General features: G+C 41.3%; 1 protein-coding gene and 2 long non-coding RNA genes across 4 annotated transcripts; 1 reads left to right on the top strand and 2 right to left on the bottom strand.

The window, feature by feature from the left end:
- Positions 1-141: 141 nt before the first annotated feature.
- Positions 142-8,429, top strand: LOC148420651 (spindle assembly abnormal protein 6 homolog). Of its 2 annotated transcripts, none has more exons than XM_088420152.1 (16): positions 142-571; positions 1,415-1,475; positions 1,771-1,850; positions 1,939-2,043; positions 3,747-3,915; positions 4,811-4,876; positions 4,967-5,086; positions 5,153-5,344; positions 6,410-6,604; positions 6,662-6,751; positions 7,293-7,472; positions 7,626-7,707; positions 7,771-7,850; positions 7,929-7,993; positions 8,039-8,143; positions 8,238-8,404. In XM_088420152.1, exons 1-15 carry the CDS (start codon positions 510-512, stop codon positions 8,112-8,114), a joined length of 1,623 nt encoding a protein of 540 aa, XP_088276278.1. In that variant the 5' UTR covers positions 142-509; the 3' UTR covers positions 8,115-8,143; positions 8,238-8,404. The 2 variants fall into 2 exon arrangements, with proteins under 2 accessions (XP_088276278.1, XP_088276277.1); XM_088420151.1 differs by having other exon boundaries at positions 144-571; positions 8,061-8,143; positions 8,238-8,429.
- LOC148420650 (uncharacterized) lies at positions 4,276-11,120 on the bottom strand. Its single transcript, XR_015866215.1, has 2 exons — positions 10,918-11,120; positions 4,276-5,336 (listed from the first exon to the last, which is right to left on the bottom strand). It is a non-coding gene; the product is annotated as an uncharacterized LOC148420650 (long non-coding RNA).
- Positions 11,121-16,534: 5,414 nt separating this feature from the next.
- LOC148420649 (uncharacterized) lies at positions 16,535-17,736 on the bottom strand. The gene is made up of 2 exons (XR_015866213.1): positions 17,515-17,736; positions 16,535-16,981 (listed from the first exon to the last, which is right to left on the bottom strand). It is a non-coding gene; the product is annotated as an uncharacterized LOC148420649 (long non-coding RNA).
- Between the last annotated feature and the right edge of the window lie 4,716 nt (positions 17,737-22,452).

Below are 22,452 nucleotides of genomic sequence, written 5' to 3'. Positions count from 1 at the left end.
AGACGCCAATAGGAGGCACCCCGGAAGTGAGTAGACCTCTACGTAAATGCATCAGTGACGGGCAAGCGTATGACTGTGTTTTATAGCGGGGCCTTGATTGTAAATTGACCACCGCTGTGAGGTGCAGGGTACAACCCCTGCCACCAGGAGGCAGCTCTAGCACCTCATGCCACATAAGGTTATATGCTGTTTTCATTTCATCATAAAACCTCATCGTACTATGTTAGCTATATTTGTATAGATTTAGTTTTGTCATTTTTGGCTATTTGGTATATGACAAATTGGCAACTACAAAATATGGAAAGGAATATGAAGAAAAAAACCCTCATTAAATCAATTAACCTACCGGAAAATTCAGTACAACTACAAAAGGACGTTTGTGTCGTACCACCGGCTCGCTCCACAGAGAGCGAAAGTGCACAGCTTTCCGACAGTTGCTGAGGAAGCAGGACGACAAAGAAGAAAAGCTAACCACAGAAGAAGAAATACAATCGGTTCGGCGGTCCACAATGGAGACCATTTTCAACCAAGTAATTCAAGTTATCATTAGATGTCGACACAACGAAGAAAGGTATCGGACAGGCACACATTGCTTTTTGTTTTATTTACATTTGCCACTTTGTCAGTCACGCGAGCCATGTCGCCGTCCTCTTTGAAAGATTCACGGTTGAAGTTGCATTTCAGACTATGTATGGTACTCATCTGCGTTGATATGCCTGCGTTATTACTTGAGTTGTAAGTCAAAACAAATTTTTACTTAAACCTGCATTATTTTGACCGTTTGGGGATTTTAATCCTCAACAAGATTCTCACTGTATTTTAACCCAGGCATGGCACATAGCTGGTAGCGTGATAGCGAAGTGGCCGTGCCATATTGAACTTTGAAGCGCTTTCTTCGTCTGGGGAAATTTCATCCTTCTCGTGTCATCTTTCAACGCCTTCACTTTGAAGTAAAATGGCTTTGATGTAAAGAGCAAATGATTTGACAAAATTCCGCACAAGAGTTAATTTAAAGGGAAATTCATCAATAATCAGCCAAGATTTTTGTTAATGAATGTAAATGAATAATGCCATCATTAATTATAAAAACAATCGTAATTGGTCATGCCATTAGTGATGTGATATAAATTTGAAATGTGTAACCACTGTTTGGAAGAAGACCTTGGCTGAATAGAATTATGTTGCGAGTTTTTGGTCTGGTTATTTTGGATTATATTATTAATACTTGTGCGTATGTATTTTATTTTGTGTACAGTTTTTTTTTATATAACTTAAATTTGCTTTTGTTTTACGCTGTCATGTCAGCATTGAGATGATTCGTTTCTCAGAGGCTTAACCTCGATTAATAACGTTTTTCTTTTTTAATTCAACCTGAAAGTAAAGCATAGTGATGATGTTTGTTCTTACTTTAAAGAAAGGAACACATCCGCGTTGCTATTGAGATTCAGTCGGGCACAAGTGCCATCCGCAAAGGAGTGAGTATACCATTTGATGGGGTGTTTCCTATATTCACTTTTTCCTATATTCACTTTCATCATCTTTCTGTCTTTAGTTAGTTCCTTTCACACAGTTTAGGCAACGTATTAACTATCTTTTTCCTTTACATGCACAACCCGTAGAAACTTTTGACTTTCACTCTTTAACTGTTTAGAAATGGGAGTTTAGAAATGGGATTTGTATAACACCCTTTTTATGGGACACAAAAAAGACTTCATACTCTGTATCAGTGATGTGATCTGAAAAGCATTTTCTATATTCTTTGCTTATCAGGATGTCCTGGTCAGACTCACAGATGATGCTGATCCACATTTTCTTTTCTGCCTCACGTTGTCAGAGGAAGACTTCCAAAGGTTTGCCCAAATAGAAGGGCGCACATTTACACTGTCAGATGTTGTTTTTTTTTTTAAATTAACAATTTTTTTTCATTCTTATGTACAGTTTGAAAGCTCAGCAAGCACTCCGATTTGAATTTGCATCCTTCCCCGAAATGCTGATGCAGCTTCTTCGGAAATGTCTGTCAGAGCAGAATTGCAGCCAGCCCAGGTACACCACTTGTCACTTCCTCACAATATCGCCAACTATTACACCCGCTGCCTAGCACACAACACCACACCTTTGTCTTGATCCACCGTCACGTAGCACAACAACTGTAAAACAAGGCTAAAAATAACTGGACCTTGGGGTTTTGTTCACTCCATTTGCTACCTACAAATATTTTTGTGTACCAAAAAGCCATTTATTGGTGTTTAATTAATAAATCCGGGGGAAAAAAAGCTTTTCAAATAAGTAAGAGGATGTAGACACTAACATTTAAAAACAAGTGGTCAGGTAGGCAGCTGCTTCGATGTTTTCTGTTTTGGAAAGTGCAACATCAGTAGATTGGCTTTTGAATAAAATGCAACAGTCACATAATCATAATTCCAAAACACCTCAAAGCTTTAATAGAGGAGATGATCTTTAGTTTTTATTAAAAATTTAATAAAAACAATGCTGGCAAGTCAACAGTGAGAGCATCAACAATCAGGCAATTAGGATTCCTATAAGCACAAATAGCATTAAGACATGTAGGAGCTGGAATCATCTCTTTTTAGGAAAGTGCAACATCAGTAGATTGGCTTTTAAATAAAATGCAACAGTCACATAATCATAATTCCAAAACACCTCAAAGCTTTAATAGAGGAGATGATCTTTAGTTTTTATTAAAAATTTAATAAAAACAATGCTGGCAAGTCAACAGTGAGAGCATCAACAATCAGGCAATTAGGATTCCTATAAGCACAAATAGCATTAAGACATGTAGGAGCTGGAATCATCTCTTTTTAGGAAAGTGCAACATCAGTAGATTGGCTTTTGAATAAAATGCAACAGTCACATAATCATAATTCCAAAACACCTCAAAGCTTTAATAGAGGAGATGATCTTTAGTTTTTATTAAAAATTTAATAAAAACAATGCTGGCAAGTCAACAGTGAGAGCATCAACAATCAGGCAATTAGGATTCCTATAAGCACAAATAGCATTAAGACATGTAGGAGCTGGAATCATCTCTTTTTAGGAAAGTGCAACATCAGTAGATTGGCTTTTAAATAAAATGCAACAGTCACATAATCATAATTCCAAAACACCTCAAAGCTTTAATAGAGGAGATGATCTTTAGTTTTTATTAAAAATTTAATAAAAACAATGCTGGCAAGTCAACAGTGAGAGCATCAACAATCAGGCAATTAGGATTCCTATAAGCACAAATAGCATTAAGACATGTAGGAGCTGGAATCATCTCTTTTTAGGAAAGTGCAACATCAGTAGATTGGCTTTTGAATAAAATGCAACAGTCACATAATCATAATTCCAAAACACCTCAAAGCTTTAATAGAGGAGATGATCTTTAGTTTTTATTAAAAATTTAATAAAAACAATGCTGGCAAGTCAACAGTGAGAGCATCAACAATCAGGCAATTAGGATTCCTATAAGCACAAATAGCATTAAGACATGTAGGAGCTGGAATCATCTCTTTTTAGGAAAGTGCAACAGCAGTAGTTTATCTTCTCTTGAGGAAGTTAATCAATAATACTTGAAAAGGTCTGAGTTCATTTTCCCACCGTTGGGTATTTCAAATCATTTTGACATGCTTCGCAAAAATGACGCCAACAGTTGATGTCGCCTGCCGACTCGCTTTCCGGAAGAACTGGTCTAACTTCAACTTCCTGCCCCATACAAAGAACTATGCAGTTATTTTTTTCTGTAGATTCCAGCTGCTCCTGACATGTGATTCAGCATCCCTGAATGGCCCCGCCCACCTGAACGTGATGGAGACCAACTCCTTCAAGGATATAACCATGTTATCCTTGCGGCTGATGCAGGGCTCTGACAAACACATCACGGACTACCTCGCCACCTCTATTGCCGCTCTTAAGGTGACGTGCCATCAAACCCTCACTTTTATTACCTCCTCACTTCGACATCAGGTGGCAAAACCAGAGTAGTGGTGGGTACCGATGCGATGTTTTGTTGTAGTTTTTGAATTTTGAAGCGTAAGCACTTTTCAAATTGAACAAATGAGTCAGCTCATTGGTAAGAGCTTAAAATGTGTACCTAAAGTCGATACTTTGGATAATTCAATTCGTAATTTTGAATTTTATTTGTAGTTTATTTGAATTAAGCAATTATTCTATGTACTTTTTCAATGTCACTTATTTGTACGATGAAAAATGACTGAGAAGCGAATTAAAATACATATTTTGTCCACCTCCTAGGCAAAAAAAAAATCATGAGTGTACAAGTGTGCATGGTTAACAAAACTTAAAAAGAAATTCAGTCAGCAATGATTAAAAAAAAAAAAAGAAGTATAACTAGTATTAAAGCACCTGTCTGACTGAAAGGCCAACATTTACAAGTGTTGACGAAGGTATTGATACCAGTGAATGCACATTCACGTCAGGGATTAGTCATTTTGAACTTTAAAACTCGTTTGCGACACCTAAACCAGTGAAAACAGTTTCAGAGTAATTGAGCCTATTTCAAAACGTTTCAAGAACAATTGTGACCTTGAACGAAAACCTGACAAGATCAAAAAGCAGCTTACTTTGCTGAATCTCACCAAGGTTCGCTCCTCACTGGGAGAGGGGCCCTAATATCAACTAGATGTTTAACACACCACTAACATTATTATTGCACTCTTTGGCATCGTCAACAAAAATGACCTGTCATGTAAATTAAATTGAGACCACTTTTCTATTGAGAGCTGCTGAAGCTTGTGGTCACCCTCACAAGCATCAGCCGTTGATGTCGCGTTGTCTTCCCATGTGTCAGGCCGACAAAGAAGCACTGGAGGTCAAATTGAGAAAGACTGAAGAGGATCTCAATCACACTGAGCAGGTTCGCATAGCCAAAGCAGAATTGGACTGTCCAAAAGTCCATCTTAAAAATGAGACCCGATTCAGGTTCCATTTTGTAACGTCTTGTCAGGCACTGTCAGAGAAGGCCAAGGAGCTGGAGCGACTTAGTTCAGAATGGACTCGTAAAAACAGCTCACTTTCCAGCCGCCACGCCGATGAACTGCAGTCTGAGCGGGAGAAGGCGGCCAAGGTGAGGACCCCCCCGCTCCCCTTTGTGAGTTGCCCCGTGACGCCCAGTGATGACGGCCTTTGCCAGGAGGAGGAGCGCCTGCGCCTGCAGATGTGGCAGCAGCGCCAGGACCTGGAGAGCGCTCACCAGCTCAGCAGCCAGCAGTTGCAGAGCCGCCTGACCCAGCTGGAAACCTCTAACTGGGAGCTGAGTGAGAAGACGTCCAAGAAGGAGACCATCATCAGGGACCTCACGTCCAAGCTGGCGAGTGCTGTGGAGGTAAGGTCACAGTGCATATTTAAAAAAAAAAAAAAGGACAGTCCACAACAAATTTCTCTTTGAAATTAACTTTTTAAAACCAAGAACGCTATCTTTTTCTCCAAGCTTTGTGCTAGATTACATATTTGAAATGAGGAAAAAATGGAACACACTGCCAAGCATAAAAGTTAGGGCCCTGGTTTATTCAAGACAAAGGAAGATGGCGGGTGGGTGCACAGGTTTTGTGTGCTTTGTGTCATGGAGTGGGTGAGCATTAGGCAATTCTGGCTGCCATATGTCACTGGCATAGATACAGTAGATGTTCGATGATGCATTGTCAGTAGTTCATCAGTAGTCCTTTTCAGACTGCAGTCCTCCACCTGCTAGCCCATCACTCGTAAAAATCTATTTGTGTTTCACATCAGGTCAGTGACCCCCCCCCAAAAATATGCAATGAAAAATGGTGGAAGGGTGGGATCATTTTTTTTTATCTATAATCGGTGGATATACAGTTGGTAAATCACAAGCCAGTGGGATTGCAAATGGTATTTTTAGTAATCTGTCAATTATTATTTTGAGTAATTGATGGATTGCAGTTAAAATTGTTTTATTGATATCTGTTGTATTTCAACACACTTTTTAATTCGTTTACTATGACAGTACAATGACACACAATAAGCAAAGTAAGTTTCAGTTACTGGTTTAGTCCATAATGTTGTCGTCCTCCCCCCCACCACACACACACAGACACAAAAAAAACTGCAAAAATGTTTAATATTTTCTCAAAGTAAAAGCAAATGTTTTGTTTTAATACAACACAAATATTATATAGGTCTGCTTACTTGGAAAATGGTTGAAACTGGTGAAAGATTAAAGTAAGTTTAAACTCAGGGTCTCAAAATGATTATTGGTAAAATGGTGATCTATGAATTTCAAGTGGTTGTCAATTTAATCTTGGCAGCTCTGAGTAAATGTTGCATTACATTTCTGACATGGGTTATTGCCCAAATATAAGGACTTTAGCAGACAATATTCACAAGAGGTGTTTGACAGAGGTCCTAGTGAACTGTATATGTGTGTCTGTAGGAGTGCCAGCGTGTCAAGCAGCAGCTAGCATCACTGCACAGCCAGAAAGACTCCCTAGATGCAGCACTGCAAGATTCAGCACGGTTGACCAAGCACCTGCAGACACGCATGGCCAAGATGGAGCAGGATGCCCAAGAAATGGAGCACACGGGAAATCAAACCCAGAAGGAGCTAAAGGCCGCGTTGCACAAGGAGGTTGGTGCCGCCCGACTGACCTGAGAAGGCTGCATCACACTGCCCTTTTTTGTGCAGGAATCCCTCAAGGAGAGTGTTAACGCCAAAGAAGCGCAGATACGAAAACTTGAAGCTGACGTGGAGTTTTATTTAGCAGATGTTAAGAAGGTTTGTCCACAATCACACAAAGGCCAACAAAAAGTAGAAACTTTCTCCTAATGCGCAGGTGTCAAGCTCCGGTCCTCGAGGGCCGGAGCCCTTCGTTGTTTTCCAGCTTCCTCTCTCTCCCCAGGACAACTGACTCCAATGATTAGCTCTTCAGCAAGTTCTGCAGAAGCTTGAAAATGATCCTAATCATTTGAACTAGGTGTGCTTGAGAGGGAAGCCTCAAAAAAGCGCAGGATACCGGCTCTCGAGGATTGGACTTTGACCCCCATGTCCTAATGACTTGTCTGATTGTGATACATGGTGGATGTGGGAATGTCTTTGCCCATGGCCTTCATTTCCACATGGGAGTCAGAGCTCTGTCTAGTCAATTAACAGTGCAGTTACGATATCGGAGTTACTCCCAACAATGAATAGATAGCACTTACTGTCTCATGAGACTACAGGGGGGAGACTAAATTGGGGGGAAAAATAGCCAAAAAGGGCTAATATTATTAGAAGACAGTTTGAATGCCACGTATGTGACATCTGTCGACGTCCTCAGGGCAATGAGATCATTCAGAAATATCAGCGCGACCTGGGAGTTCAGCTGGAAAAGGACAAACTCAAGAGCGCTGCAGTGCTGCGCCAGCAGGAGGTGTTAAGTGAGACGTCGGCCAAGCTGGAGCGAGCCCAGGAAGAAGCAGGAGATGCCAGGCGACAGTTCCACGACAAGGAGCAGGAGGTGAGATGCAACCCATGCCAGTGGATTGTAGCAGCAGGATGGCCTTCTTATGTTGCTGCACCTACTGACGCAAACAACTGTTATATGCATTTCCACTCACTCATGTGTGCAGGCTTTTATTTGCTTGTTTCTGTTTGTGTGCATGTGTGTCAGCTTGCAACCCTAAAGGAGCAGCTGGACTCAAACAGGCAAAAGCTTGTCGAAAGAGAGGAGTTGCTGCAGAAAAAAGAGAAAGGTGGGGGGCGTCCATCTTGTTTGAAGTGCGCAGCTGCCTGACTCGTCACATTGTTCTCATCAGTGATCCAATGGTTGAACCATAAGCTCAACGAGAAGGAGTTCTCCAAAATGTTTCCGAAAAACCAGCCGACGGCAGTTGAAGTAAGGGAGAGCGTGCTCATGGGCTTGGACCTGCTCTATTGAGCGCTGGCTATCACTCATATTTTGCTTTGTCCCCAGCAAGCACACTTTCATCCTCATGCCACATATGCCGCCACGCCTGACGTCCTTCAACGTCAGCACCTGTGAGTTGTTGTTCTTCATAAAGGCCAATTCAAATGAAAGCATAGCGGGACTTTCTGTCATGAACAGAGTGAACGTCGGCGGTCTGGACGCCAAATACTTTGCGAGGCGGGAGGAAGTTGACGCTCCTCCCAGCACGCTCTTTCCCGAAGGTGACATCACACAATCGCTGTGGCAACGTGATATAGCACGGCATCCCACCATGTCTTTCGCATTAAACGGCTGATTCTTATCTCTTCTTGTCAGAGTTGCCACCCCCACGCAGCAAATCATCCGTGGCATCGGCGTACTTCCCCGAGTAGGAGTGGCAGTAAAGTTTGGAATTTCCAAGAGAAAAAAATGGATTCAATGAAAATGTGAGTGTGCGAAAATGACATGTTGAAGAAAATTGTGAAAATATCACTGTTCTAAAAATAAACCCTTTTCTCAAAGTACAACCACTTTTTTTCTCCTAAAATATGACACATGCAAAAAAGTGAAGAAAACCTTTTTTTTTTTTTTTTTTTTTCAAATTGAATCAGAAAATGACAACCGCGTTGCAGGGTCGCCTAGCAAAAAGAAAAAAATGAGACGGGATTTGAAGTCAACCATTCTCATACGTGCGTTCTACTTAGCGTTTGGGGGTTAGGGTTCATCCATCAAGAGCAGGCTGGGACACCGTGAAGTCTTTGCTGAAGGCCCTCATCTTACGCCAGGGGTGTCAAACTCATTGTACTGTAGCTCAGGGGCAGCATGGAAGAAAAATCTATTTTCAAGCGGGCCCGACAGGCAAAATCCTGCTATATATCTTAAAAACAGTTAGTGCGAATTATATGTAGATTTTTGCAGTGCACACCGGCCTGGTCTCAATTCAAGAATAGTGGCGGTAAATATATACTGTATAGTGTTGACAGGTACATTTAAACAAAGATATATCAAGTCAATTTCCTCTTTGGTCCCCTGTGTATTCAAGTATAGCATTTTTTCTTAAATTGCATGAAATTAATGGAATTTTTTTTCAGCTTTTTTCCAATCGTTTGTCAAATCCATAGTTTGTATCGAACATATAAGATGAACTAATAATAAATCAAAGAAATAGATGCAGTACATTGAATGAAACATAAATATCCAGGGGAAGGAAAGTGCTGACGTACAGATTATTTGCAAGGAGTGCAGTCAAGTGCAACGAATTGACCAGAAAAAAATGATGAAGGGCTGATCTGCGCAGTGCAGTTGGAAGGAATGCAGATGCTGCAGCAGGTGATCCTTCATCCTATATCTCTTAACTCGCAATGCGGATGCAGGCCAAAGCCAGTGTCAACAACCTCCGTTGAATGGACTGTGCATATTTGAAACTCTTAATTCTTCAACATGGCGGTACGCCAATTTTTTTAGCCAGCCTATCATTGTGATCATTATTATTATTGTTTTTATTATCATCTGCATCTGAATGGGGTTCCTGTCTGCAGAGCAGTACAAAGCAGTATGGCTAGTTGCACCCTCCTTTGGAAAGCCGACGACATCCTTAATCAAGTGACGAAGAAACAAGCTGTGGCCATGGACAATGAAAGACAACTTTTTCAGTCTCTTTGGAAGCTGCGCTGTTTTCATTGAAGCATAAAGAGCAAAATACTTGAATAAGTCCCACAAAAATATTGTAAATATAAAACTCTAGGCCAATGATAGTGGATGTTGAAAATGTTACATGTTGACATCATGAAACAACGGCAACAACGATCAAGAACATCATTTTAAGATCATACAAACAACACTGTCAAACTAGAAAATGTGCAATTCCTGAAGAAATTGCGTGTGAAGGGGTAAGCGCTGAAGGGCATGGCATTGAATGGTGGAATGACGTTTGAATGGCTTGAATCTGTGAAGTATTCTGAATATTACAAAGTTGGAATGGGTTGAATAGGTCAAATTATGTAGTAGGAGATAGAAGGGAAAAAGTGAAAAAAGTGGAACTTGTGTGGGTATTTGAATTGAAAAAACAAATTAATAGGTGAATGGCAGTGGAAAAAAAAACCTGTATCATATAAAGTTTGAATAGGCTAAACATTGTAAAAAATAACAAGGGTAAAACAGAAAAAAAGTGGAAATTGTGTGGGTATTCGAATGGCAAAACGTCAATAGGTGAAAGGGACTGTGTGGCAGTGGAAAGAACGACCTTTAACATATAAAGATGGAACCATCTGAGTAGACTAAATAATGTAGAAGTTACAAGGAAAAAGTGAAAATTGTGTGGGTATGATGAGAATGATCCATCAGGCGAATGAATGAGTTGAATGTTGTGGATATGAAATGGGAAAGCTGAATATGAATTGTTAAATCTCCCATGGGAAACAAATGGGAAGCCCTCCCATTGGAAATGAAATGTGAATTATTAAAAGGGTGAAAAATAGGGAATTATGGACAAATATTGGAAATGATGAATTACTGGAATTATGGGAATGACCCTTAAGGCGAGCTGAATAAGCTAAATATTGAACATATGAAATGTGAAAGCTGTAAATATGAAATGTAAATTCACCCAATGTTAAGTCAATGGGATTTTTGGAGTGGAAAACAGGGAATTGTGGGAAAACGATAAATAATTGGATTGAGAAAAATGGAAGCACACCTCACAAATAAGTGGAGTAAGATGAAATTGGCACGGTGTGAATCGGATGAACTTGAAATGCATCAATAAACAGGCAGAATAAAAAATGATTAACATACAGTATGTGTGACGCTTTCGCTTTCACACAACAATATCTAGAAAATGTGCAATTCCTGATGAGATTGAAGCGTGTGAAGGCGTAAGCAGTGAAGGGAGAGGCGTTGAATGGTGGAAAGATGTGGAATGTTTGAATCTGTGAAGTATCCTGAATATTACTGTCGCGGCTTGGAGATGGAGGACCCAAAAGCACACACAGGTAAGTGATTATTTGCTGAATGGTACTTGCGGGGGCGAGGCAGATGAGGACGGGCAACGGTGGCTGGGCTCTCTGGGTCGGGAAAGAGGGAACTTGGCAGGCGGACGGATCAGATAGGAGGCGGGACCTGGAGCAGGGGCTTCATTTCGGCAGGGCGGATAATCTGGTCGGAAGTATTGCTGGAAGGCTCTGCTGGACGCATGGAGACCATCTGGCAGATTGCGAAGGGAAAGGGCCACCCGGGCTTTATACCGGGTGGTGGATCGTGGCAACCGGTGCTGTTCAGGGCTGATTGGCGGGAGGGATGAGCCAGTGTGATGTGTTGGGCAATGAGTGGCTGGACCCATGGCTTTGTGACAGGTCGCTTTGTGACAATTACAAAGTTGGAATTCGAATTGCAAAAACGGGAATTCATAGGTAAAAGGTATATAGCAGTGGAATTAATCTTTAACTTATAAGGTTTGAACGGTTTGAATAGGTGAAATAATATAGACGATACTGGGTAAAAACAGAAAAAGTGGAAATTGTGTGGGTATTCAAATGGCAAAAATGTCAATTAATAGGTGAAAGGGAGTGTATGGCAGTGGAAAGAACAATCTTTTAACATATAACGCTGAAACCATTTGAATAGACTAAATAATGTAGAAGTTACAAGGAAAAAACTGAAAACAATATAGAATTATGGGAAAATATTGGAAATGACAAATTACTGGAATGATGGGAATGATCCCCCAAGGCGAGGTGAATGAGCTAAATCTTGAAAATATGAAATGTGAAAGCTGTAAATAGGAAATGTAAAATCACCCTTTGGTTGGTCTCAGTTCCCATGTGGCTTTTTTAAACACACTGCAGACATGAATAGCAAAGCATCAGTTTTCTTCTGCTGTGCAAGCGACCGTTTTTTAAAAATGACAGCTGTCGCAAAGTAATGATAATAATAACAAATAATAATCAAATGGGTATTGTGACTCCCTCGTAGGCACAAGCTCAAGTGGATATCTTGACTGATTTCATTTGGTTGTGCTGTGAGGGAGGTACAGTGAAAACTCGTTGGCTGCTGCCGCTTGTGAGGGAATTAGTGTTGTTTTTTTTGTCCTTTTAGTCTGTTCTTCATAACTCGTTCTCCTTGCCGCCGTCTCGACTGTCCAAAACCGGAAGTGCGCACATCCAAAACGGAGCAAGTGCACTTCTCCCAAACATCACAAGATCATAGTACCATCAATTAACTGACTTAAAACAGTTACATGCAAACGTAAACATGTAAATAATGCGACTATACATTGTAAAATATGAAATATGCATAAAATGAAGAGCATAAAATTAATTTGTACAATGACACTGAAACTAATGCCTACATTTACATATATATTGTGCTTCAGGTTCAGATGACGATGGATTTGACTTGAAACGATGATGTATTTCAGTCAGTCAGTGTCGCTATTTCCAGATTTCAGTTAATGAGTTGCCAAAGTCTAATCGTAATGTAATACTTTCGATCATTCTTATAGTGCTTTATAGTAAGTGCCAGGCTCCCAAATTCAATACGCAGGTATCTATTGAGCATATTGAGTTTTGACACGCTCTCATCATCTGGGGGAATTCAGCTTTCTAGTGTCTTGTTTCACATGCTTCGCTAAAACGACGTCAACGGTCATCCGCTGTCTTGCTTTCCGAAATAACCTGTCGAACGTCAACTTGCGACCCCATACCAATAGTAACAAGGCAGTTACTTTTTTTTCCCCTTGGTGTCGCTCTGTAGGTTCCAGCTGCTGCTGACTTGCGATTCAGCATCCCTGAATGGCCCCGCCCACCTGAAAGTGATGCAGAGCAACTCTTTCAAGGATATAACCATGTTATCCTTGCGGCTGATGCAGGGCTCTGACAAGCACGTCAAGGACTACCTGGCCACCTCTATTGCCGCTCTTAAGTTGACGTGCCATCGCACCGTCACTTTCATTTTGAAGAGCCTGCTCACTTCGACATCAAGTGGCAAAACCAGAGTAGTAGTGGGTACCGATACAAACTTTGGTCCTCGATTTAGAATTTTGAAGGGTGAGAGCCTTTCAAATTGAACAAATGAGCCAGCTCATTGGTGAATGAGATGAGAAGAGATTCAAATGTGTAGCTCAAGTCATTTGTTTGGATCGTTGAATTTTGAATTGGATTTTTAGCTTATTTCAATTAAGCAATTATTCTTCGTAATTTTTCCAAAGAAATTTATCTGCACAATGAAAAATGACTGAGAAGTCAATTCAAATACACATTTTGCCCACCGAGGCAAGAAAAAAAAAAAAAAAAAAAAAAAAACATTCACAAGTATGCAGGTGTGCCTGGTTAACAATTAAAAAATAAATTTAGTCCGCAATGATTTAAAGGAACAGTGTGTAAGATTTAGACTGTTTTTCATTAAAACGGAAGAATTTAAATGCTTTCACAAACTTGCAAATCAATGTCTTTTTAATGATCAACAGTTCGTTCAATATAATCCTAGGTCTAGTTATCATTAAATCATATTACATGGGGGGTGGCACTTCTCCAGAGGCAGCCATGTTTGTTACAGCTACGGACAATGGTAAATGTAGCACCTGCAGCGCCTCCTGCTGTGCGGAATGAAAAACGGTCTAAATCTTACACACTATCCCTTTAAGCTCTACCGAGGCACGATTTGATTTACAGTACAACGATAATGTTGAAACGTGCACTTTACTCAACGATTTTAAGACCTTCATTCTTCGCGGGAAATTTTCCTCTCTCTATTTCCTGGTCTGAGTCTCACGCGCGCTACTCGCTCTCGCGGGATTTCATTGACCGCTCTTCCCAAAGGGACAGCACCCCCTCTGTCAGGCAAAGATGCAGGCAATCGTTGTCCAATCTTTCCATATAACACCTGATGTGGGAAACGACGGTACATGTCCTACGTAAACCTTCAAGTAACCCTCCTCAAGGTCACCAATGACCTCCTCCTCTCCTCAGACTCTGGCCGCCTCAGCATTCTCCTCCTCCTTGACCTAACAGCAGCCTTTGACACCATCGGCCATGCCGTCCTCCTCTCCCGCCTGGAATCATCTCTCAACGTCACTGGCACTGCCCTCTCCTGGTTAAAATCATATCTCTAACAGACATCAGTTCATCAGCATCAACAACTGCACCTCCTCCACTGCCCCTGTGTCACAAGGCGTCCCTCAGAGTTGAGTGCTTAGGCCACTTCTCTTCATCCTCTACATGCTTCCCATCGGTAACATCATCCGCCGTCACTACCTCCATTTCCACTGCTACGCTGACCACGTCCAACTATACAGCTCCACGAAATCCCTCACCACCGTAACGCACTCCACCCTGACCAACTGCCTCACTGAAATTAAATCATAGAAGCACTCTAATTTCCTCCGACTCAACTGCACTAAATCTGACATGCTCATCATCGGCCCCAAATCCCTCACCAAAACCATTCCCAACTTCGCTCTCACTGTCGACACCTCCACTCAGTCTCCCTCCACTCATATCCGTAACCTCTGGGTTATCCTGAGAGCAACATCTCCTTCCAACACCACTTCAACCACATCACAAGAACTGCTTTCTTCCATCTCAAAAATACTTCCCGGCTCCGTCCATCACTCTCCTTCTCTGCCATGCGTTCGTCACCTCCAGACTCTACTACCGCAATAGCATTCTTTATGGCTCATCTTCCAAAAGTCCTCAATAAACTTGAATACATTGAAAACTCCGCCACCCACCTCCTCTCCCACACCAGCTCCCGTGACCACATTACCCATTACTGGCTTCCCATCCCTCAACGCATCCACTTCAAAATCCTCCTCCTCACCCACAACCAGGCCCCGTCATCTTGCCAACATGCTCCACCGTGTCACGATTAAGCATGGCGGTTTGAGGCAGTGTGCTACGTGGGAAAGGTGGAACCAAAAGGATGCGGGACAGTCTGGGATGAGGCACAAAAGAGGATATTTCATAACAAACTGAAGCAGGGTTGGAAAGGACTAAAAAATACAAAGTACAACAAAAAACGCTAAACTCAACTTACTGGGGCAACAAGGAACGGGAGGCAGCACGGGAAGGATGGATACAAGGGAGCGCGAGGTAAGACGGCGGGGAGGAGACGTACAATGACCCGACAAGGGACGAGGCAAAACACTGGGGCTTAAATACTATCCTAACTAATCAAGAGATGCAAGACACCTGGGAACAGCAAGGGGTGGGGAAAACTGACTGGTGGAAACACTAGGCTGGAACACATGGGTGACAGGTGAGGCTAATTACAGTGACGACACGCGGGGGAAACACAGAGAACCTATCACTGAAACTACACAACCCTAAACCCACAACAAAAACGGACAGAAACGTGACACACCGTCACACCACTAGCCGCAGCCTCCGCTCCTCTGACGCCAAACTCCTGTCCCCTCCGGTCAAAACCAAGCACCGGACCTGGGGTGACAAGGCCTTCTCCATCGCTGCCCCCACCCTCTGGAATTCCCTCCCCAAACACATCTGTGACTGTACAGACCTCCCACTATTCAAATCCCATCTCAAAACTCACCTTTTTAGAACAGCTTTTAATGTGTGATTACTGTACCGTGTCTTGTAGTGTCCTCTTGTTCTGTCCTGTGTCTTGTAACTGTTATGTTTACTGCTTTTACAATTTTTCTATTACTGTGTCTGTGTCTGATTGTTTTTAAGTGTACAACTTATGATTTTTGTACTACTATAAAGCGTCTTTCAGTGTCTATCCAATCTATTCCAATCCAACTTTATTTGTTAAGCACTTTAAAACAACCACAGCTGACCAAAGTGCTGTACAGAAAGATAGAAACATCGTAAAAACAGACAACAGCTCAAAGACAAACGCTAAATCTGATAAGACAAAATGAGTAAGGGTCAAAAAATAGAATAAAATGAAGGATAAAAAGAATAAAATAGCAAATAAAAATGATAGGGATGAAAGAATAAAGGAATAAAATAAAATAAAAGTAAAAATCCACTGTCTAAGTGTTAAACGCCAAGGAGAAGAGGTGGGTTTTGACAAGGGATTTAAAAACAGGCTGGGAGGCCTGTCTAATGTGCTGAGGCAGGTTGGTCCAGAGTTTTGGGGCTGCAACAGCAAAGGCACGGTCCCCTCTGAGTTTCCACTTAGTTTGCGGCTTTCTCAGGAGCAGCTGATCAGCTGACCTGAGATAGCGAGCAGGTGTGTAGGGGTGCAGAAGCTCAGAGAGGTATGGAGGGGCAAGACCGTTCTAGAAAAGCGCTTTACAAATTCAATGTATTATAATTAATTCAAAAACAAAAACACTCACAAATTACACTAACGACAGGTACGAGCGCACAACATAACACATAACACCCAAAATAACTAAAACTCCACGAAAAAAAGCCACAAGAGGAAAAACCCAGACAGAAAGCAGGCAAACGTTAACAAGATTTACGTTAAATTACAAATCGCACTTTAATACAAGAACATGATTTATTTCTTTACCACTAGTGAAATAAAATAACGAAAACATTTTAAAAATGAAAAATAAATAAATCACGCTTGACTAACCAAAACAGCGGTCTCTCAAGCACGTCTTTCTGTTACGTCGTAACACCAAGAACTCGCCAGTGGACCATCACAGACCAGACACAGACGAGTGCGAACTTAATAGAAGTGTTTTATTAAACAAAGGTAGCACGCAACGCGTGAAAGGGGAATAACATAAACTGGGCTAAGTGGCAACTCAAATACAGCGAGCTGAACACGTGTGTAAAGTCCAACTAAAAGTGACATAGAAACCCCTATGTAGTTGACGGCGGAACGCCAGTAGTCCGGCAAGTGGGGGAAGGCCACCACCTGGAGGAAGCCGTTAAAACGGAAAGTGACAAACAAAAGCAGACACGAGCAAAAACGCACATACAAAGTAGCAACAGAAATACTCACAACACCTGATGGAATAGCATACGAGGAAACTTGAAAACTAGACCGAATTACAAAATACTCCGACGGCTTCCTCCAGCTCCAGTCGCGTTTAAATAGCCCGGAGATTGTTGATGGTGGTCAGGTGCGCGGCTGGTGGCTCTGCCCTCCCGTCAGGGACACACCTGCTCAAGAAGAAAGAGAGTGAGGTGGAGGAGCAAGAACGGAACACTTTCGATACAAAATCCATTCTTCTTTCCTCAGAAAGACTTCAATGACTTGCTTGAGGTTCTTTGTGCGTTTCATTTCCAATAATAAATCATTTTCTATTGACTTTCCAATGTAGAAAGTCATGACGGTCCAAAAAAAAAAACGGTTTGAAAAAAAAACATTTATTATTTTTGCCTGCTCAGTGCACTTTCTATCGTTTCTTTCTTTCTTTGTGGTTTGGGGTTTATTTTGCCTGCTTTTGTTGTATTGTTTTGGATTGGGTTGCGCTCCATGAAATGACTTTACGTCAGCGTTCCCGGGTTGACGCTTTCTTGCTTGATTTATTTTTGCTACATTCATTCGAATTGCACAAGAGTGCCAGAATGACGTGCGGGTATACTTTCAGTTGGGTAGTTTGGTTTGGTGTATATAGTACCTTAGTTTCGTTTATCGCCAAGTTTTGAGGGACCCGAGTTCGAATCCCCCTGGCTATCTCACCCCGGCCTACCTGTGTGGGTTCGCTTCCTCCTCCACTCAAAAAACATGCACGGCAGGTGAGTTGGACATACTAAATTGTCCTTAGGTGTGATTAAGTCCGTAAATGGTTGTTCGTCTCTGTGTGTCATGCAAATTGGCTAGCGACCAGTTCAGAGTGTCCCCCGCCTACTGCCCGAAGTACCTGGGCGACTGGAGAGCATTGGCCATGGCCCTTGTGGGGATGAGCGACTATAGAAAATAGATGGATGGAAAAAACAAGATTGCTTCCTGGTGCGGCCAAGCTTCATGGGAAATGTAGTTGTCTTATGGCATGCTACATAAATTTCATTCGTTAGCGGATCGATGTATTACCTTGTAATCAAGGCCGTCGCAAGGGGTGGGCTAACTGCGCGATAGCCCATGGCCTCGCGCTCTCACGGGCCTTCCACCTGACCAATGAGATCACAGATTTGGATTATCTATAAATCTTAAATGTTGTTAATATTAATATTTATATTACTATTAAAATATTAATATTTTATCTGTATTTTATTTGCATTCGCTTCAATACGCAAACACAACACCTTTTAGGAATAAAAATAAAGTAGCTAATCATTTTTTTTTTTTTACATTTTACTTAATGACGTCGTTAAGTAGGTCGACAGCTACATCTGGTCAGAACAGAGTGGAAATGTCGGCAGCTTCCAGTTAGCGTGTTTTCGTAAATTTCACTCCAGTGCTGAGAAACGATAGAAGCTAAAACCGACGGAAGAGTTCAACAAGACACTTCGTGATACTTCGGATCGGTCTGGGAGTCATAAAATATGTGGCCGAGCAGCAGCAGCAGCAGCAAACACATTTGAATATGGTTAGGGTGAAGAGACGACAGACGCCAATGCCAATGTTGTTAGCATCCGGGGAGAGAACCTTCTCAAAACTTAAAATAAAAAAAAATATTTGCGCTCCTCCACACAGGACAGACTATGTGGACTCATGATCCTGTAAATTGAAAATGTCGTTGCCTGCTCATTAGACTACAATGATTTAATTGCGGAGTTTGCGGCAAAGAAAGCCAGGGAGGTCATGTTTTTCTAACCTGTTTAGCCCATGTGTCGATCCGATTTATTAGCTCTATTGTATCAATGCTCTCTCATACTTTGTCCACACATGTACGGACATTGGAGAAGTTTCGTGAATGTTCATCTCGAGATGTAAATTTTATGCCTGTGTTGTCATGCTTCTGATTTTGGCTAAATAATAAATGCTTCATGGCCAACGATGTATATGTTGCTGTTGATCATATATTGTATCCCTCATTCAAGACATAGCCTATTTGTTATTTGAACTGACCGGCAGACCTGGAACAAAACAGGAATGAGGAACAGGAACAGGGAAGGCAGACGCGAAGGAAATGCTGGAGGTTGTTATTGTGTTTGGCCACTAGAAAACGCCACAGGACAATAAACATCGTGAGACTGCCGCTTCATTGCCGCTTTACTTTGACTATGCCGGCTTTGTCCACAAAAGGGAGAGACACCAAGGTTCTTAGCACTGATGTTTACTGAAGTTCACTAGTTTGCAACAGTTCACACTGTAGAACTGACACATACAAAAGAGATGTCAGCTACGGACAACATTTTACGCATTTAATGCAAATACATCAACCAAACGCATACATTCCACTTTGGGCCGCTAAACATAGACAAAGCTGGAAAAGCTGGAAACAATTAATGTCTTCAGTGAATATGCTCGTGCCGTCGCGTCTGACGTGATGACGGCAGCGTTAATGACCTTCCCGGAAGCACCTTCCGCAACCCTAAATAAACTCGGATAGCTGACGGATTGAAAATCATCTATAAATAAATACTATTGCTCCGATGGACTTAGATGTCGCCATTTCAACCAAAATACAAAATACAGTATATAAATCGAACAGAACAAAATTGGGTTAAGTTTCAATACAACATCGTCCTCTTCCGGCGTATGCACGGCATTTCATTGCCAACCGCCACTTGACTCTTTTTCTTGACTCTTTTTTTTTTTTTTAATATATAGTTTACGCTTATAAAAGATCAGTATAGTTACGTGGCTCGGAACCCGTTCATTTGGAAGGATTTGCATCTCACTATCTTAGACAAGTATATTAGTCAATCAAGTCCACACCTAATTTCATTGTTTCCATAAAAATATTGGCTACGTAATTTTCATTTTATTTCTCATCCTTGAAATGTAGCAGGGACGTGCGGTCAGGGGAGGCAGAGCCTCACCTGTCATCATGACAAGTAAAGAAATAAAGAATTACAACATTAAATTTATAATAATATTTGTGCACTGATTTTTATGTATGACCAATTTCAAACATTTTGTATTGTTAAAATCGCTGAATTTGTCTATTTCCTTTTCAAATACAGGGATGAAAGGAGAGCTGAGGCAGCGACGAGTCAAGCTTCACTTCTGAATGCGCAAACATCACAAACTGGGTTGATACGTGCAACTGGCGGGTACTGCTTGCCATATATCTGCATGTCGCCAATATAAAGTTTGCAGATACGTTTTTTTGACCTGATTTTCCACAGTCTGGCTAATGTCTTTAACCATTAAAGTTTAATGTTTGTTCGTGACATATTTAGTTTTGCTGAAGGGAAATAAAACTGCAGTGAAAAGGCACAGGGTGAGGCAGATAGTTCTCTGCCGCAATGAAGAGGGCGCACGTGAGCAAACGGGTACTTGTTGCGCTCTTCTTCTACGCCAGACAAATCCAAAGTCCGGCCCGGGGACCAAATGCGTGGTTAATTTCCATCCTGCCCGCAGCCTCAGTCATAAAATCAATAATGTCTGGCCCGCATGGAGAATGAATACATTGGGCAGCAGCGCTGTTAACTGCGTGTGCTAAGTGCTGCCATCTCAAGGCTCAATTAGGGACAGCAAATTAGTATATGAGTAATTGACTGTGTGAGCCCCTAATTTTCTAAAATGGCAACAATCAACAAAAGGAGGAAAGTTGAGCCGCAGTGTGACGCAGTGAGCTGCGGTCAGCACCAGCAGCTTTATATCGCCTACTTTTACTGACAGCTGGATAAGGACAAGTACGAGAGATTCGAGCATTTGGTAAGAAAATGCCAAGCATGTTCGGGTTGACGTATTTGTATGAGAAGACATTCTCGGTTATGATCTTAAATAAGAGCCGTGTGAGGACATGGCTACCAGACTCTCACTTAAAAGACATCTTGCGCATCCATACAACTGCCGTAGAGCCACACCTGGCCTTTGTCCTACACTCCAGATAACACTCAAGCGGACAAGTCATTTTTCATTTAAGTCTGAAAACTTTTTTTTTTTTTTTTAAGTTTTCACTCCAGAATAATAAACATTTAAAAATCCAATCAACATTTATAGTTACTAATTTCATCTTTTAAACAAGCCCTGCACTCATTTCATATTTTAAATAAGCCCTGCAGTTGTTGATATGACTATTATTTGTTAATTTCTCTGTTATTGTGTTTAAAAATTCTATAAATATCAAGCTGCCATGGTGAGATATTTTTTTATGTTTCAAATATAATTTGCACCCAATAGTACAATGACCTCTGTTCAACTGTTACAAAAAAGTTAGTGTTAAAAAAAAAAAAGTGAAGTTAAGTGACTGTTCAATCTCAATATTTAATGTCAATTCAATTTGGACATGCATGTTTCAAATAAACCAAAACACATGCTTAAGATAGCTGAAATGAAAATAAAAAAGCAAATGTTAAACACGGAATGGCTCGCTCAAATGTATTTAAATTAATTGCAGCTATATGTAAAGAACGCCTGCCAAGGTTGGTCCCCCTACATTTTTAACATACCAAATCTGTCCCCCTTTGCAAAAAGTTTGGACACCCCGGTTCTACGCAGAGGCACCAGGTGAGTCAAGTGCGATTGGTTTTGTACTTTACAACGTCAGACAGCCAAAATGAAAGAGGATCTTAAATCTAAGCTTAGAAATTTCTCAAAACTGGACTTTAAGTCAAAAGTGGACGTGATTAACACAGGTGGACCAACGGCAGAGCTAAAAAGTTTGCTTCAAACTACGGGACAGAAGATAAGATTTTCAGACGGAGTGGTACACCTGAAAAGAATGGCTGTGTGGTTGCCTTTCGAAAAACCGCTGCTTTCCCTGCCGTTTGTTCTCAACTTGTGACAGTGTCTGGACTAACACAAGATATTGCGCATGGACTTCATCTACAAATAAAGGTAAGACACAAACAGTTTTAATTTCAATCTCATACAAAAAGAGATTAGACTAAGAATAATACAATAGAATATTTAACCCTGGAGAACCCACGGGGTCATATCTAAATTCTGGCCTTAAATTAAATATTCTTTGTTTTTCTTTTCATGCTTTTCGTTAAGCAATCTGTATTCAATAGATTTAAGTGTCAGAATGAAAGTTTTAAAAACAACTTGAATATTTCACTGGTCAAAATTGAAATCTGTGGTTTTGTACACCACTCTATACTCTCATTTATGTTGTATGGATTATAGAATTACGACGGCCACCAACACATTAGTGATGCGCCGCTGCTTCTTATGAACATTATTTCATACACAACTGATTCAAATGATTAGTTCATTAGTAAGATCTGGGGGAGCTTGAATATGATCCTAATCAGGTGTGTTTAGAAGAGAAAACCGAAAAACCTGCAGGATACCGCCCCTCGAGGACTGGAGTTCCACACCTGTGGTGTAGAGCAAATGCAGTTTTTTTTTTTTGCCTTTACATATCTGTAATATGTACCGTGTGTGTGCGTGCGTGTTTTGGTGAGTCGGTGCCTCACCAACCATGAACCTCACTGGTATGAAGTAAAAAAAAAAAAAGTGTGAGTTAGTACAGGACCTCAACCTCCCCATAAGCACAAAGAGCCATAGAGGCCAGAATCTACCAGAGTAAACCAGACCCAAGAAGCAGATTGTGGAAAGAAGCCCCTGA

The sequence above is a fragment of the Hippichthys cyanospilos genome, chromosome 7, assembly GCF_059441005.1.
Source record: "Hippichthys cyanospilos isolate Australia breed blue-spotted pipefish chromosome 7, RoL_Hcya_1.0, whole genome shotgun sequence".
Lineage (NCBI taxonomy): Eukaryota > Metazoa > Chordata > Actinopteri > Syngnathiformes > Syngnathidae > Hippichthys > Hippichthys cyanospilos.
The sequence above is the reverse complement of the archived record's forward strand: the minus strand, read 5'-3'. Positions and strand labels throughout refer to the sequence as shown.

What these genes read in the sequence shown, in the direction of transcription:
- LOC148420651 (XM_088420151.1), top strand. Translation starts at nt 510, where the DNA reads ATGGAGACCATTTTCAACCAAGTAATTCAAGTTATCATTAGATGTCGA. An exon ending in CAAGTGCCATCCGCAAAGGA is followed by an intron (nt 1,476 to 1,770) that starts GTGAGTATACCA and finishes TTTGCTTATCAG; the next exon opens with GATGTCCTGGTCAGACTCAC. An exon ending in ACCAGCCGACGGCAGTTGAA is followed by an intron (nt 7,851 to 7,928) that starts GTAAGGGAGAGC and finishes CTTTGTCCCCAG; the next exon opens with CAAGCACACTTTCATCCTCA.